This window comes from Oryx dammah, unplaced genomic scaffold (assembly GCF_014754425.2).
Source record: "Oryx dammah isolate SB20612 unplaced genomic scaffold, SCBI_Odam_1.1 HiC_scaffold_10, whole genome shotgun sequence".
Taxonomy (NCBI): Eukaryota; Metazoa; Chordata; class Mammalia; order Artiodactyla; family Bovidae; genus Oryx; species Oryx dammah.
The window spans coordinates 10756598-10773733 of record NW_024070194.1 but is presented as its reverse complement, the minus strand read 5'-3'; the positions used below and the strand labels follow the sequence as shown (position 1 = coordinate 10773733).

The 17136-nt window shown below is 52.1% G+C and overlaps 1 protein-coding gene across 1 annotated transcript in view; it reads right to left on the bottom strand.

Annotated features, from left to right (window-relative positions):
* Positions 1-756: 756 nt before the first annotated feature.
* Positions 757-17136, bottom strand: part of JPH2 (junctophilin 2) — a 73027-nt gene continuing 56647 nt past the window's right edge. The window contains exons 3-6 of the mRNA XM_040248770.1: positions 7339-7457; positions 5184-5911; positions 4374-4467; positions 757-2566 (exon numbers count right to left, since the gene is read on the bottom strand). Coding sequence (XP_040104704.1) covers positions 4387-4467; positions 5184-5911; positions 7339-7457 — 928 coding nt within the window. The 3' untranslated portion in view covers positions 757-2566; positions 4374-4386. The remainder of the gene's footprint in view (positions 2567-4373; positions 4468-5183; positions 5912-7338; positions 7458-17136) is intronic.

Genomic DNA, 17136 nt, shown 5'->3' with positions numbered 1-17136 from the left:
TCAATTAAAATGCAAACGGCTTATAAGAGAGCTAATGACTGTACTTCAGGTCAACAGCAGTACTGACCCCAAAATGGGAAGTCTGCACTTAATGCCCTCAATCGCTGGGCTTTATATGAGCTTTAACATTTAAAGTTATCCTCACTACATACTTTTGGGACTTCCCTGGAGGTCCAGTGGTTAAGACTCTCAAAGCAGGGGGCACAAGTTCCATCCCTGACTGGGGAACTAAGATCCTACGGGGTGGGTAGCCAAAGATTTTTTTCCTAAAGGCAGGCTCTTTCTTTTGCTATATGCTGCTCAGGGAATCTTTTAGAAGTTGGCCTTACAAATCAGGGTCTTCCCTAGAAGGTCTGTGGCCTTTGGCGAGCCCGTCAGGACTGAAGCCTTTCAGCCACCCCTCAGGAGGTATTCCCAGGCAGCGCAATGGTAAAGAATCTGCCTGGCAATGCAGGAGCTGCAGACAGCATGGGTTCGATCCCTGGGTTGCTAAGATCCCCTGGAGGAGGAAATGGCAAACCACTCCAGTATTCCTGCCGAGCTGATCCCATGGACAGAGGAGGCTTGTGGGCTACAGTCCACGGGGTTGCAGAGAGTCGGACACGACTGAGCAGGCGCACACACAGGAGGTATTATGGAAACTGTAAGAGAGGCAGGGCCTGACCCAGCATGACCCAGGGTCCTCAGCTTCCCTCTTCCTCCTCAGACCAGTCCCCCGTCCTGAGCCCACAAGCAGACCCCGCAGCCCAGGCTGAGCCTGTGAGCAGATGCAAGTTTATTATTGCATAGACGGCAGCTTCCTGAACCTTCACCCCAAATACCAACCCCCAAACAAGGCCCCACCCAGGAGCCCTGGCAGCCAGAGGCTTATCCCCAACCTTGAGCCAGACCAAAAACCCTGGACAGTGGCCTCAGAGCCCAGGCCTGGAGCCTGTCTCCCCTGAGCAGCAACCCGAGCCCACCCTCCTCTTGTCCTACTTGTCCAGAAAAGCCACACACGATGGTGGAGCCCCTGGAGGACGGCGGAACCCACCGGCTCCTCTCGGCAGAAATGCAACCAACAAGCTCGAGGCCCAGCAGTGCTTGAAACAGTAAGTGTGGAGCTGGAGGGAAGGTTCCCAAGTACTGAGGGAGGAAGGGAAGGCTGACCCTGTCAGAAACAAACTTGAGGTCAAAGAGCAGCCCCAGGGGGAGGCCAGACTACCCCGGCCCAGCCCCCAAGGAGCAGAGAAACAAAGAGAACAGCAGCTGCTCCCTCCAACTCAGTTTAAATGTCCTGGTCACATCCTTCCCCCGGCTCCAGGGGGCCTGGGCCACTGGCCCTCCATCCTTCCCCGGGGCCGAGGCCAGAGGCCACAGCCCTCAGCCCTAACCCACCCCCAGCCAGCACCAAGGACCAGCAAGAAACCAGTATGGTACACAGCACATTGGAAAGGGGCTACATGCAAAGACCAGCTCCTGCCAAGCAAGCCGAGGAGCTTATCACAGATGGCGCCCAGCGGGAACCCCACACCTGCTCCCCTCTCCCTGGGACACGCTGGCTGACAAGCAGCCTGTCTTCAGCATCGGCCTGAGAGTCTGCCCCAGCGAAAGCTGCCTGGGCTTCCATGCTCAGCACACCTCCACCCTCAACCAAGCCTGCTGTGGCCCCTGGGAGCGGAAGCGGACAAACCAATTCACGGGGCATCCCTGGGGCTTTATCTCACCGGCCCCACAGCTCCTGCAGGGCAACCTCTCCTCACCCTCAGCATCCTCGAAGCCCCTATGTGTAATGCCAGCCCCAGGCTCAGGCACCCTCAGAAACAGGGCCATCCTAACTGCCCTTCAGCCCTTCTCCCCACACCCCCACACCCCCTGGCCACCTGGTCAGCAGCTTCCCAGCCAAAGGTCCCAAACCCTCACGTCTCCCCATCTCCTGCTGGTCCAGAGGGAAGCTAACTGGACCGGTGGGAGGAGACAGAAGCACTGTATTCTGGGATATTCAAACAGAAGACGTCCATTTCCTCTATTGTCATCCTGAGCTTCTGGAAGCAAGGGACAGAGTGTGGGAGGGGTCAGGACTGAGGCAAGAAGGGCTGGTGGGCTGAGAGCATCACCCTCCATGACCCACCACAGGGATCTCGTCACTTCCTCCGCTTGCCTGGGAGGCCTCAGAAGTTTAAAATAAAGCCAAGGAGGGTAGGAAGGAGGGGGCTGGGATTTAACATCCTGGTTTGGTGACTTCTCCCAAAACACAAAAAGCCTGGGGAGGTGGTGACCTCGGATAGGGGTGGAGGCGAGGAAGTGGATGGGGATGGGGGATGAAGCAGATCGGGAAGTTCAAGACCAGGACTCTTCTTTCAGGGCTTTCCCTGCTGCTGGGCAGAGAGCTCCGGGACGGTGCCCAGCACTTTTCTCTTCCTCTGCGCACCACCTGCGTCTGGGCACAGATGCCACGGGGAGCCTCCTTAAACGTTCGTGGTATGGATGCGAGTGGACCCCCAGCATCCAGGTCCAGTCCTCCTCAGCTGCCCTGCCTGGCACTGCAAAAGATGGGTCCATGCGTCCTCAGCAGGAACTCCTGGCTCTGCAAAGAGAAGAAAAGAGGTCTAGGTGAGGGAAGGATGGAGGAGGGAGGAAGGCAGGGGCAGGGGGTGGGGGCAAGGCTGATCCAGGCTCCAGACAGGATTCAAGAAGCAGGCCTGATCCTCTCTGGGGCAAGATCTCTATCACCAGCACCATCCCCACCTCTGCAAGCCCCCAGAGCAGCCTTGGCCCTGGGCTCTGACTCAGCGGGACCAGAGACAAGTCCCAGAGGCCCCTCCTTCACCCATGCAAGGCCCTGCTGGAGGCTGCCTCTGCCTGTTCCCTTTGTCTGGTACACGCTGCCTTCCTCTCCTCCCCTCCCTCACTGCCACCTGACTCACCCCTCGCCATCCTTCAGGTCAGGAAGTCGGCAGTCCCCGCTGCAACCATTCCCATAACCCCTAGGAAACACAGACCCCACTGGGGCCAGCATCCACTCCCAGGGCAACACCTACCAGGCTAATACTGTCACTGGCTATTTACCCTTCTCCTTCTTCTCTGGGACTGAGTAGGAACCTCCAGCCCACACTAAGCTAGAGTCAAGCGAGGGGGTCTTTGAGGGGAGCAAGGCAAGAGGCAGCAACTCTTGTTAGCAGCACCAAACACAGGATTTACAGTGTAAAGGCTGCTCCTAGTGGGAGAAAGATTTGTTTTGCCTTGTGGCTACTTTGGGCTTCCCAGGTGGTGATGGTAAAGAACCCACCTGCCAGTGCAGGAGGCCTAAGAGACTATGGGTTGGATCCCTGGGTCCGGAAGATGCCCTGGAGGAGGGCATGGCAACCCACTCCAGTATTCTTGCCTGGAGAATCCCATGGACAGAGGAGCCTGACGGGCTTTGGTCCACAGGGTCACAAAGAGTCGGACACGACTAAAGCGACTTACCACGCACGCACGTGGCTACTTCACCTTGAGACCAACAAGGGCCACTTTCCTTCACCCCAGCCCTGCCCACTTCCTTTTCACCAGACCTTACCCAGCTCCTGAGCTTCATCACGGGGAGAAAACCAACTGATGGAACCTACGGACAGCAGGGTTCAGGAAGAGGACTGAGGGAGGGGGGTGGAGAGTGCAAGCAAGAGAGAAAACAGGGAAAGAGGATCCAGCCATCCCCGGCGACCTCAGTCTAGACTTTCTGGGGTCTGTGGGGAGGAGGTCAGGAACTATTTTGCTTAATGTTTAAACTGCAAGACTTTTACATAATGAGCCATAAGTTAAAGGTTTACTCTCACGTTTGCCTCATTTCTTAGGGCAGGAATGTGTCCCTGCTGTCTCCCTATTTCCAGCAGAGCAGGCGCTCAGTAAAGGGTGGTTAAATGGGCTTCCCTCGTGGTTCAGGGGTAAAGAATCCACCTGCCAATGCAGGAGACGCGGGTTCGATCCCTGGGTGGGGAAGATCCCCTGGAGAAGGAAATGGCAACCCACTTCAGTATGCTTGCCTGGAGAATCCCATGGACAGAGGAGCCTGGAGGGCTACAGTCTGTGGTGTCGAAAAAGAGTTGGACACGACTTAGAGACTAAACAACAACCACAACAAATGAATGACGCGTTAGTGAGTGAATGAATGAAGCCCCCAGGGTTCACCTGACAGGCAGGCAGTGTTCTGCGCATGTTGAGCCAACGAGGTGCGTGTGTGTGCGCGCGCGCGCGCGCGCGCGCGCGCATTGGGGAGAGATGATCTCTCAAATCCCCACTCTAGGTCCCTGCCCCTGCTGGGGGATGGGCCTCAATTAACCACAGGATGGCGGCCCAGCAGGGCCCAGCAGGACCTCTCCTCCCCAGAGACTGCAGTGCTCTCCTCCCGGCCGCACCTGGGGGACGAGGTCAGGTCAGGAGGTGAACGAAGAGGATGGCCAGGCCGATGTTCAGCAGGATCACCATGCAGATGAGGACGGTGTTGGGGACCTGGGGACAGCAGAGACAGGCTGCCTGAGTCCCCAGGAGAGCACACTCCCCCACCCCGACCCTCCACAGTGTCCAGCACCTGGACAGACCATCCGAGCTGGAAGGATTCTTGGAGGAAATAATCAACCAACCTGCTCAGGGTCCAGAGAGGGTCGAGAATGTATCCCAGGGCACACAGCGGGCAGAGCTGGGACTGGAATCCAAGAGCATGGCCGTGCCCACTGCTAGCTCCTCTGGGGCTGCATCTCTGAGTCCCTCTGGGCCCAGCTCCAGTCTTTGGCACTGTAGCTTCCTGCTCCCCTAACAAGGCCAGGGGGCCAGGACCCACCCCCCTAATGAACCCCTCCTCCGTCCCCCCAAAGCCCTACCTGCTACACCGCGTAGTGGAGGCTATTGGAGCCCAGCTTAGATCTCTCATAAACAGGAGCACCCATAGCCTAGCTGCTTGGGACTCCTAGTCACCTCCTCCAAAGGAGCGCCCAGACCACTGTACAGAGGCCAGCCCCTGCCCAAGGCGGGGGCACTCTGCCCTGTAACCCTGGGTCAGGCTGCACCTAACTAAGCCCACATCCCAGCAGGGGTTTCCCCTTGCCCTGTCCTGTGCCATCACCCTGGGCTCCCCCTCTCACCCCGCCCCCCTCATCTGCCCCCAGAATCCCACCTCCAACTCCCCGCCCCTCTCCCCACCCCGCCGCCACTTCCACTAGCAGCCTCACCTCCTCCACCTCGACCTCTGCCGCCGCCGCGGCCTCCTTCCGAGCCTTCTTCTTGGCCCCAGCCTTGGTCAGCCCTCGGGCCTCCGTCTTGCGGGCCCTGACCTTGGGTTCGGCTTTGGGCACGATGGGCTTGGGTTCCAGCTTGGCGGGGCTCTCGGGCGCGGGCGCGGGGCTTCGGGGCGGGGGCGCCGTCCCGGGCGCGGCGGCGGCGGCCGGGGAGGAGGGCGCGGAGTCGGCGGCGGGGGCCTCGGGCTCGTCCTCGAAGGGCGGCGGCGCGGGCGGCGCGGTGCGCACGGCGTAGCTGTGGTAGCCCTGGTACAGCGCCACCTCCGGCTCCTCCGGCCGCGCGGGCGGCGCCTGCAGCGCCTCGATGGCCATGCGTTCGCTGGCCGGCCGGGCGGGGCTGCGGCGACCCGCGCCGTCGGACGGCGTGACCGGCCGGCTGCCCTCGCCGGCGCCGCCGCCGGGTTCACCGTTCCAGGCGCCCGGGCTCAGCAGGCCGTCTTTGGACGCCGCGGCCGGACGGGGCCGCTTGGGCTGCGGGGGCGTCCCGGCTGGCGACGGGGGCCCACCCTCGGGCGCCGGGGTCTCCCGCTCGTGCAGCTCCGGGCTCTCGCGGAGCCGCTCCGGGAGGCCCGCGGCGCCGGGGCCCCGGTCGGGGGAATCCAGCAGGCTCTCCGAGTTCTCCAGGATCTCCTGGAGCAGCCGGCGCTTCTGATACTCCGGACCTGCGGGGGGACCACAAGGGGAGGCGGGATTCGAGGCTGGGTCCCCGCACCGGGTGACCCTGGGCAAGCCGCTCCACCTCCGCTGAGTCTCGTCAACTTACTCAGCCAGCACTGACCTGCAGCCAGCAGGTGCCAAGAACACTGTTTTTAAGCCATTCCCCAATACTAACTCATTTACTCCTTTGAATAACCCTATGAGGTGGATGCTATTATTTAGCCTCCACTGCACATAAGAACGGAGAAGGCAATGGCACCCCACTCCAGTACTCTTGCCTGGAAAATCCCAGGGACGGAGGAGCCTGGAAGGCTGCAGTCCATGGGGTCGCTGAGGGTCGGACACGACTGAGCGACTTCCCTTTCACTTTTCACTTTCACGCATTGGAAAAGAAAATGGCAACCCACTCCAGTGTTCTTGCCTGGAGAATCCCAGGGACGGGGCAGCCTGGTGGGCTGCCGTCTATGGGGTCGCACAGAGTTGGACACGACTGAGCGACTTAGCAGCAGCAGCACATAAGAAAAGGAGGCTCAGAGAGGTAAAATGCCTTGCCCAAAGTCACCCAGCTGACCAAGAGCGGAGCCGGGACTGGCACACAGGCTGTCTGGCTCCAGAGTTTATGCTCTTTATGGTCACACCGGCCTATTTCCATTCTCTTATCTGAAAAACAGGCCTAATGATATCTATTTCATAAATACTAACTGAAAGATTAATCGAGTGGGGGGGGGCGGAAAGCCTGTGAAATGCTGAGCGCAGAACCTGGCACGTGGTGACAGCTGTTGCTATGACTACCCAATGTGGAGGCTACCAGCCAGCGTCGCTCTTCCTGGGACCAGCAGGGGGCGCACTGTGATGGGACGCGCGACTCCTCTTGCCGGGCAGAGATCTGCACTCTGAGGTCTTGCATCTGGCTTCCCTTGCTGCTGCTGCTGCTGCTAAGTCGCTTCAGTCGTGTCCAACTCTGTGCGACCCCATAGACGGCAGCCCACCAGGCTCCCCCGTCCCTGGGATTCTCCGGGCAAGAACACTGGAGTGGGTTGCCATTTCCTTCTCCCTTATGTCTCCTTAAAAACCCTTCAACGTGGAGAGCACCAGTCGCCCACCCTGATGGACTCCCACCACTGTATTCAAGGGCAAGGTCTGGATCAGAGCCAGGAGGTCCTCCTCACTCTGCAGCCTCGTTTCCCAGAGAGAGGAGACAGGCTCCAGTTGGGGGAGCCTCTGTTATTACCACCACAATCTCAGCCTGAGTCCCCTTGACTCATCCCATCCCATGCCTGCACCACGCCCCACAGATGCTCACAGGCATGTGTGGACCCACTGGAGAATGTCAGCTTTCCACCAAGCAAAGAAAAAGGTGTCCACCTCCCCACCCCACCCCGCGGACTTCCGCCACCCCATCCGGGCCAGTCCCCTCCCTGGCTGGCCCTACCTGGCTGGTAGAAGTCTGGAGCCAGCTCCCTGGCCAAAGTGCGGGCAATGTTGGACTCCTGGTTGGCAGCCAGGGCAGCCTGTTCTGCTGCCTCAGCTTTGGCCTTGGCGTGGCTTGTCCTAAGGAGACGACATGGTGGAGTCTCAGGATCCCTCCAGAGAACCAACCCTCTCTGCCCTTTCTCCCCACCCACAAAGAGATACCCTGGACAATACTTTTGTTCACTTGGGCTGTCAATGAATATTTATTAAGCCCTGTGGTCCAGGCTGTTGTGTGTTCCCCAGATCACTTCCTCTTCTCTCAGGGCACACAGATGGACAACATTTTCTAGCCTCCCTGGGGTTAGGTGTGGTCAGGTGACTGGCTAAAGCATTGTGGGAAGACAGGATGATGCCATTTCCAGGCACGGTCCACAAAAACCAGGACCTGTCCACAGTGTCCTCTCTCTTCTCCCCTGTTGCTGGTAAAATGCAGAAGCCAAGCCCCCAGGACAAGCGACTTAACCTCATTTGTGTCACAGCTCTTTTCACTCTGGTGACACCTCTGGACCCTTTCTCGGTATATTGTTTTAAAACGCATAAATTACACAGGATTACAAAGAGATGCAATTACACTGACACACTGTTACCAGAATATTTAAAGGGACAAATCTGTAATATAATAATGTATATTCTTCTTTATTAACACATTAAACAAAATATTCAGCAGGCCTATTGACCACCATAATTTAAAAGTATAGATTAGCATAAAGGATATTTCAAGGATACCTGCAACAACAGGAATGTGGCATGAAAATATATGTGATTTCTATGAGTGACAAAGTCAGAGATACTGCTAATACTACTGTGATTTATTGCCAACTTCTGTAATTGCAGAAAATACTAAATTTCAGTTACACATTAGTAAAAATAGAGATGTGGTTTTCCTGTCCAGATCCCTTCACTGGGCAAATGCACCCACCCTTGGCTGCCGAATTGACTGCTTATGGCTCACTGCTGTCTCAGAGAATTGCAACCAAGAGAAGCCACCTTGTTCCAAAGGTCCATGACCCTCCCCAACCCAAGCAGCCTATAACCAATGGCTGCTGACAGCAGCCAGCCCCTTTCTGCCCCAAGAGGAACCAACTCTTGAGGTGGCACTCAGGCTCCAGAGCCCCAGCGTGGGATGAGGTTGAAGCAGGACTCCAGAACCCATCCCTGCTTAGCTACTTCTATGTCCCATCCTGCCTCTCTCACTCCGCCTTGCTTCTGAGAGCACTTGCTCCATAAATTGCCAGTGCAAGAATCCTCATCTCAGACTCAGCTTCTAGGGAACCTAACCTAAGGCAGCATCCAGATTCACAGACTCGCTGAATTCTATCCACAGAACCCTCTGTGACCCCCAGGGTCAAGAAACATGGGAAGGAACTTGGGTCCACAAATGATTATTGCATAGAGCAAAGCCCACCTCCCCAACAGTTTCATATTAAACATGCAACATTTGAGCATTAAATTTAAACATTAAACTCAGCGAGCCTTAAATGTCTACTGCATTAAGCGCCTAAGATTTGGGGGATGTTTATTTCAGCTGTTAATCTAACCTAACTAGGAAAAGCACCTACGAAAATATTAACAGCCCCACTAACCAATGGGCTTCAATGTAAAGAAATGAAAGATTATCTCATGTAATCATCATGATGCCTTAGGAAGCTGGTGCTCTTATTATCGTCCCTATTTTACAGAAAAGGAAACTGAGACATAGGCAGGGTAGGTAACTTGCCCAAGGTCACAGAGTCCCTAAGTGCAGGAACTGGGATTTTGAACCCAGGCAAGATGGTTCCAGACCCTGTGCTACTCTGAAGAGTGTGCTGTGGTTGGTCAGGAGCCGAGACTCCAGGGGCAAGACAAGCGCCTTTCAAACGAAGGAGATGGGCTGGACGCAAGCAACCAAAATTATTTAATATAATGTAATCAAATAAAAGGGCTTCCCTGGTAGTTCAGCTGGTAAAGAATCCGCATGCAATGCAAGAGACCCGTGTTCACTTCCTGGGTCACGAAGTTCCCCTGGAGAAAGGATGGGCCACCCACTGCAGTATTCTTGGGCTTCCGTAGTGGCTCAGACGGTAAAGAATCTGCCTGTAATGCAAGAGACCTAGGTTTGATCCCTGGGTTGGGAAGATGCCCTGAAGGAGGGCATGGCAATATTCTTGCCTAGAGAATCCCACCGACAGAGGAGCCTGCAGGGCTACAGTCCGTGGAGTCGCAAAGTGGGACATGGCTGAGCGATTAAGCACAGCACAATTAAGTGCAATCGTGAGAAGTGCCACAGAGGAAAAGTACAGAATGTGATGAAAAAGTCCAACAGGAAGGCTTGATGTAGGTGGTGGAGGCGGGGATCAGGCAAGGTTTCCTCGAGGATGTGCCAGTTGAGGCCTGAAACTGACACATCCATTGGCTCATCAGCAGAGAGGCGGGAACAGTGAGCCAGGCGGGGAAGAGCGTGTGCAGAGGTCCTGAAAGGGGGTACAAGCGTCATGTCTTTGGGGAACTGAAAGGTCCAATCAGTGTCCCCATGGGCAGATGAGTCACTTCCTTGGGGATTTGATCTGCGTGTGTCTCCAGCACAGAATTGAGCCCCATTAGAGACGAAGTTTACTAAGCTCCCTCCAGGTGCCAAGCCTTTTGCCTACATTACGCCTTACAATCCTCAAAACTGCCTGGGAGGTAGCTTTTACTGACTCTACTCCACAGGTGGGGAAACTGAGTCTCAGAGCAATACCTTGCTCAAGGATGCCAAGTAGCAGCTGACATTTACAAAGCATTTACAACATGCCAAGACCTTTATAGAAATTAATCCATTTAATTTCCCCAGGTACTCTTTGTGGCCCATGTTATCACCATCTTCCCTCTTTCCAGAGGAGAAATCAAAGGCACAAGGTTTAAGGAGTCCACCTACAACTTACCAACCAGCAAGTGAAAGCAAGGTTTCAAACAAAGGCTTTCGTGAGTCTAGAGTCTGCGCCTTTTGTCACAGGTTTGTCCATCCACTCAATAAGTAGTGGGGGACTTCCCTGGTGGTCCAGTGATTGGGAATCTGCCTTCCAGTGCAGGGGACATGGGTTCGGATCCCTCGTCGGGGGACTAAGATTCCACATGCTGCTGGGCAACTAAGCCTACACACAGAAACTACTGAGCCCCGTGGGTTCTAGAGCCTGTGGTCTACAAGAGAAGCCCCACTCACCTCAAGGCGAAGCCCGTGCACCACAGCTAGAGACCCAGCACAGCCAAAATAATACTAAGTAGTGGAGTTCACATCCAGAACTGTCTGGTTTCTAAGCCCCTGCCCTCTCCACTGCCACAGTAATGTTTACTGAAGAAAATAAGATTATACTGAATGAAAGAATACATAAAAGAATGCACGCACACATACATGAACATCTGTATGGGCAAGGGGGCAGCACAGAGAATAAAGAGCATGCTTTTGGAATCAGCAGCCCTGGATTCTAATTTTGGCTCGGCCATGGCTGGGGCTAGTGTGCAAATGAGGCATTCACCCCAGGCTCAAAATTTAGGGGGCTGACCAAAAAAAAAAAAAAAACTCAGTAATCCAGATAAATAGTACTTGAATGCAGTATTTTTTAAAGTCAAAATTAATGCAGCAATAATCTTTGATGAACAACCTATGAAAAAAATGTCAGTAAAGTCCAGATCCAGACCCTGTACTTGTACGACTCACCTCACTTACCTCTCCCAGTCCCAACCCTACAAGGACCCTAGGACCTTGGGTAAATGGCTTTGCCTCTCCATGCCTCAGTTTCTATGTCTGTAGGATGATAATTTTCCCCTTTTAGAGTTGCTGTGAACGGCTGAGAAGCAACATAGGAAAATGTTTAGCCCGGGATGGGACTGAGGGATGGTGATGGTGGTGGTGGTGATGGTGGTGATGGTGATGGTGATGGTGTTGATGAGGGTGTTGGCAGTGGTAGAAAAGAAGGAGGAGGAGAAAAAGAAGAAGGAGAAAGATAACATTTGTTACACCGAAACCAAGTGTGGAACCACCAAGGGCCTACTGTATATCACAGGAAACTATACTCAATATTATGCAATAACCTATAAGTGGAAAGAATCTGAAGAAGAGTGTGCACACACTCACACATATATGTATAATCAAATCACTGGGCTGAACATCTGAAACGTGCATGATATTGCAAATCAACTATACAATTAAAAACTTAAAAAAAAAAGAAAGAAAAAAAAATATAGTACATGCACAACCCCAGACACACATTTGCCTGTACATGGGTATGTGTGATTCAAAGATCTAAATTTTCAGAGACACTTCCCGGGAAACCTGAAACCCCAGGTTGGGTGGCGGGAGGAGGGAAAAGACTGGGCAAACCTTCAAACTGAGAAAATGTCCTTTTTTGGTTGTGTGAGCTGGATGAGGCTTGTTTCCTGGGAAGCTGTGTTGCAGCACGGACTCCTCAGGCCAGAATGGCAGTCTTCACACTGAGCCCTGGAAGGTTCTAGAGGATCAACGATGGACCCTCCAGGACAACCAGAACAGGGGTCAGAGGGGAATGGCCACACAGCCCAAGGTAATAAAGGCTGCTGGGTTTGAAGGAGGCACCCATGACTGACTGAACACCTTACCAGTCCCCGCTCCAATGCCTCTGATCTCAGAAATGGCTCCTCAGCTCCCTAGCCCTCAAGCCAGGAATCCCAGTGTCTCCCACACCCTCCTTCCTCATCTCTCAATATTCACAAACATGCACCACCAACTCCTGTCTCTCCTGCTCCCCCGAGGCTCTTGATCTGCCTATTCTCCATCTTTCCGTGGCTTCTCCTGCCAGGTCCCCCACCGCCCTCTGTAACCTCCCTGCTTCCAGACTCACTCCCTACAACCGGTCACAGGCAGCTTGCTTGCCTCACCTCTTGCTGACAGTCTCTGCAAGGCTTCCTATCTTGCTGAAAGTAAAGTCCAAAGCGCTTAGCACGGCCTTCAAGGCTACCCAGATTCTCAGCCTGAAGCGGCCCTGATGGGGTGTATCTGGCAGCTTACCAGGTAAAGGGCAGGCTGAACTGCTGCGGTCCAGAGGCTATCTTCTAGTCCAGTGGCACTCACAGTGCGGTCCATGCAGACCCCAGCCCCTCATCATCTGGGCACTTGTTGCAAATGTAGATTCGGGGGGGGGCTCCACCCCAGATCCACTGAATCAGAATTTCTCAGGAGGAGCCCAGGAATCTGTGTTTTATAAGCCTTCCAGCTGCTTCCACTGCTCATTAAAATTTGAGAAGCATGTGCTGGACAGATAGAAACATCCAGCTCTCTCTTGGGCAGTTCCCAGCCTGCTCAACCATCTAGGACCCTTGAGGGTCTCCCTTCAAGCACCAGGCTCCCTCCCTGAATCCAGGGCCTGCTAGGGAAATGCAGGCACCATTTCTTTTCCTATGACCACTTGGGGAGGGGCTTTTGGGGAGGGTGTCCCAAGGAGGGCTCTGCCCCTTCTGTAGAGAAGGGAAGGAGCAGTAACTGGGGCAGGGGGTGGGGCAGGGATCAGTCACCCTTCTTGATTTCATCAGATTTTCTTTCGTCAGCAGGTTAAAAATAAGGCTGGTGGTGGCTCAGGGATGCAGCAGGGCCATAACCCAGTGGGAGCAATCCCGAGAGTGTTGACCCTCACTCCTGCCTCCCTTCCCCACCTTGGACCCCTCACCACCCTGGAATAGCTGGCCTCGTTGCACAGGTGTCTCCATCAAGCTCTGATGGCTTTACTGCGCCAAAGCGGGGGCACACAGGAGGTACCCCTGACTCCTCTGCTCTGGCTGTTCCCCTATCTGGAATGTTCCTTTCCCTCCTTCCACCTCCCAGCCTTAAAGGGCCAGCTTCAGACCCACTTTGACTTCCAGATTTATTCAGTTAATGAAACTTCATGGAACGCCTGCTATATGTTAGGACTTTTCTGGGTGCTGTAGCTATGATAGCAAGCCAAGTATCTAAAAATCCCTTGTAGGGGGACTTCCCTGGTAGTCCAAGGACTAAAACTCCATGCTCCCAATACAGGGGGCCCGGGTTTGATCCCTGGTCCGGGAACTAAGATCCTGTCTGCCACAACTAAGACCTGGCACAGCCAAAGTAGATAAGTAATTAAGTGAAAGTCACTCAGTCATGTCTGACTCTTTTCAACCCCATGGACTATACAGTCCATAGAATTCTCCAGGCCAGAATACTGGAATGGGTAGCCTTTCCCTTCTCCAGGGGATCTTCCAAACCCAGGGATGGAACCCAGGTCTCCCACAGTGCAGGCGGATTCTTTACCAACTGAGCCACCAGGGAAGCCCAAAGAACATAAATAAAGATTTTTTAAAAATCCCTTGTAGAACTCACATTCTGTTGCAGAGGTCAGCAAATTAGGGCAACAGGCCATATCCAGCCTGTTTCTCTATCACCTGTGAGCTAAGAATGCTTTTTATATTTTTTAAAGCTGTGAAAAAAAAACCCAAATAGTAATTTTATGACACATGAAAATTATACAGAATTTAAATGTGTGTCCATATAAATAAAGTTTTATTGGAACAGAGTCACACGTATTTGTTTACTACTGTCTAGAGCTAAGCAGTTGCCGTAGAAGTCCATGACCTGCAAGGCCAAAAATATTTACCATCTGGTGCTTTACAGGAAAAGTTTGCCCACCTCTGTTCTAATGCATCCACTCAACAATGGTCTCTCCTACTATTCTAACTAATAATATCAGTCTACTATTAGTCGAGCTCTTTGTACGCAGCTCTGTGCTGTGGTCACATTTACACACATGACTTCAGAGAGGTGAAGTCACTTTCTCAAGGTCACACAGCTAGAAAGTGTATCTGCCCAAGCTCTTCCCCATTACACTGAGCTGGCGCTTTTCCTGGTACTAACTGGACCAGGTCCTCCGCATGCTGGTACTAGGGAAGGGAATAAATTAGATCCCGCAGGCACCTGAAAAGCTCCCAGCCTAATGCAGCTCCGCCAAGTCAACTGTGCAGCATCTCTGAAAACCAGCGGATGATGGGGTGGGGGCAGAGCAAAGCCGCTAAGCCACATGGCGGTGTAGCTAAGAGGGGACAGCTCTGGTAGGTCTTGGCTCTGCCCCTTATACTCTCAGGTAAGCCTGAGCCCCTTGAGCCCCAGTCTCCTCATCTGTACAATGGGGATAATAACAGCACTTATCCTGGAGAAATGGTATAAGGAGTATAAATGAATACACACTCATCAGAAGGGTTAAGGATACAAGCTCCAGTCCATCACATTCTGACTTTCGCTCTCTGGTCTCAGTTTCCTCAACAGGGAAATGGGGTTAATAACATTTACCTCACAAAACTACTGGGGGTCTGAAATGAGATCGCACAAGAGTGCTTAGCATAAACTGAGCACTTAACAAATATTAGCTATCATTAATGTTACAGTTTTGGTTATTCTTATAACAATGTTTGGGGATCCTCAGGTGGCTCAGTGGTAAAGAATTTGCCTGCGAGTGCAGGATACACAGGAGATTCAGGTTTGATCCCTGGGTTGGGAAGATCCAATGGAGGAGGGCATGGCAACCCACTCCAGTATTCTTGCGTGGAGAACCCCATGGACAGAGGAGCCTGCCGGGCTACAGTCCACAAAGAGTCGGACAGGACTGAAGTGACTGGGCACATAACAAAGTTTACCAGCCATTCCCTTCCCCAAATCTAAGGACTGCCAACAAATTCGGAGAAGGCAACGGCACCCCACTCCAGTACTCTTGCCTGGAAAAGCCCATGGGCAGAGGAGCCTAGTAGGCTGCAGTCCATGGGGTTGCCAAGAGTCGGACACGACTGAGCGACTTCCCTTTCACTTTTCACTTTCCTGCATTGGAGAAGGAAATGGCAACCCACTCCAGTGTTCTTGCCTGGAGAATCCCAGGGACGGGGGAGCCTGGTGGGCTGCCGTCTATGGGGTCGCACAGAGTCGGACACGACTGAAGCGACTTAGCAGCAGCAGCAGCAGCCAACAAATTGGTGTTTAAATAAGTATTCTGGTAGCAGGATATGTCATGTAAACTTTGTTTCAAAGTTCACCCACGTTGTAGCGTGTATAGTACTTCATCCCTTTCCATTGCCAATAGTGGTCCACCGTGTGTGTGGCTAAACCATATTTAGTTTATCTGTTCCTCAACTGAAGGACATCTGGAGTGTTTCCACTGTCTGGTTACTATGCATAATGCTACTATGGATATTCCTGTACAAGTTTGGGGATGGAGGTAGGTTTTCATTTCTCCTGGGTGCATACCTTAAGGTGTGGAATTGCTGGGTCATGTGGTAACTCTTTTTAAACTTTTGAGGAACTTCCAGACTGAGGAACTTCTGAACTGAGTGCACCATTGTACTTTCTTCTAGTAACATGAGGGTTCCAATCTCTCCACATCCTTGTCAACACTTATTATTAACCATTTTTAAATTTTAGTCACATAATGGTTTGTGAGGTTCATTTCATTGTACTTTTCATCTGCACTTCCCTGGTGGCTACTGATGTTGAGCGTGTTTTTAAACGTTTAATGACCATTTAGCTTATCTTCTTAGGAAAAAAATGTTTATATAGGTTCTTCACCTGTTTTCAATTTTTTTAAGTTGTAAAAGTTCTCAATATATTCTAGATACAAGTCCCTTATCAAATATAGGATTTGCAAACATTTTTCCCATTCTGTTGTCTTTTCAGTTCCTTGATGGTGTCCTTTGCAGCAGAGAAGCTCTCAAGCTTAATCATTTCCAATTTATCTATTTTTCCTTTTGTTGCATATACTGATGCTATCACATCTAAGAAGCTTTTGCCTAAGGTCACAAAAACTTACTACCATATTTTCTTCTCAGAGTTTTATAGTTCAGTTTTAACACTTAGATCTAGGAAGACTACTTCTAATTAGAAAAAAATGGGAAATAAACTAAGGGTTCATACTGCCCTAGGAGACAGGCACTACAACCATTTTACAGATGAAGAAACTGAGGCACAGTGAGGTTAAGTCACTTGGCCATTATTTTTATTGTGAACGTTACGCCAGAAGTGGCCCCTGCTCTGGAAGGATCTGGAGTCTAGTAGGAAAGACAAGACAAGGTGAAAAGTTTTGAGAACAAACATAAACAGAAGGTTACAGGGCAGGAGAAAGCCTATGTGGTGAGCTGTGTGTTCATAACGTGCATTTTCTTATTTTACTATCGCATATTATAAATATAAAAAAGATGTAATAGAGGACTTCCCTTGGCGGTCCAGTAGCTAAAACTCTGGGCTCTCAATGCAGGGGGCCTGGGGTTCGATCTCCAGTCAGGGAACTGGGTCCCACATGCCCCAGTGAAGACCTGGTGTAGCCAAATAAATAATTTTTTAAAAGATATAGTATAATATGGCTTCATCAGCACAAAAAAAATATGAAAAATAAACAGATTTTTTAAATATTTTGGTATTTGAGGTGGTTAAGAGCAGTTTTTTTCACAGTGGGTGACATAAATTCTCTGTACTTTGATTTTTTTTTCATCTGTAAAGTGGGGATATGAATAGCCCCTGCCTCAAAGAGTTGTAGAATTACCGTACATAAAGTATTTAGAATAGAACCTGGCACATAGAAAGCTCTATGCAAGTGTTTTAAAATTTGAAAAAGTTGATTTGTTTTAGTTGAAGTGGAGGGGCATGGGTTTTGAGTCTGGGGGGGCTGTGCCACCCCCCAAGAGCTTAAGCAGAACCTCCCCACCTTGGAAGCCCAGACTGAAATCCCCAGGCCGTGGTGGTGAACTCTTCCAGATTATGTTTTACAAAGACCTTTCT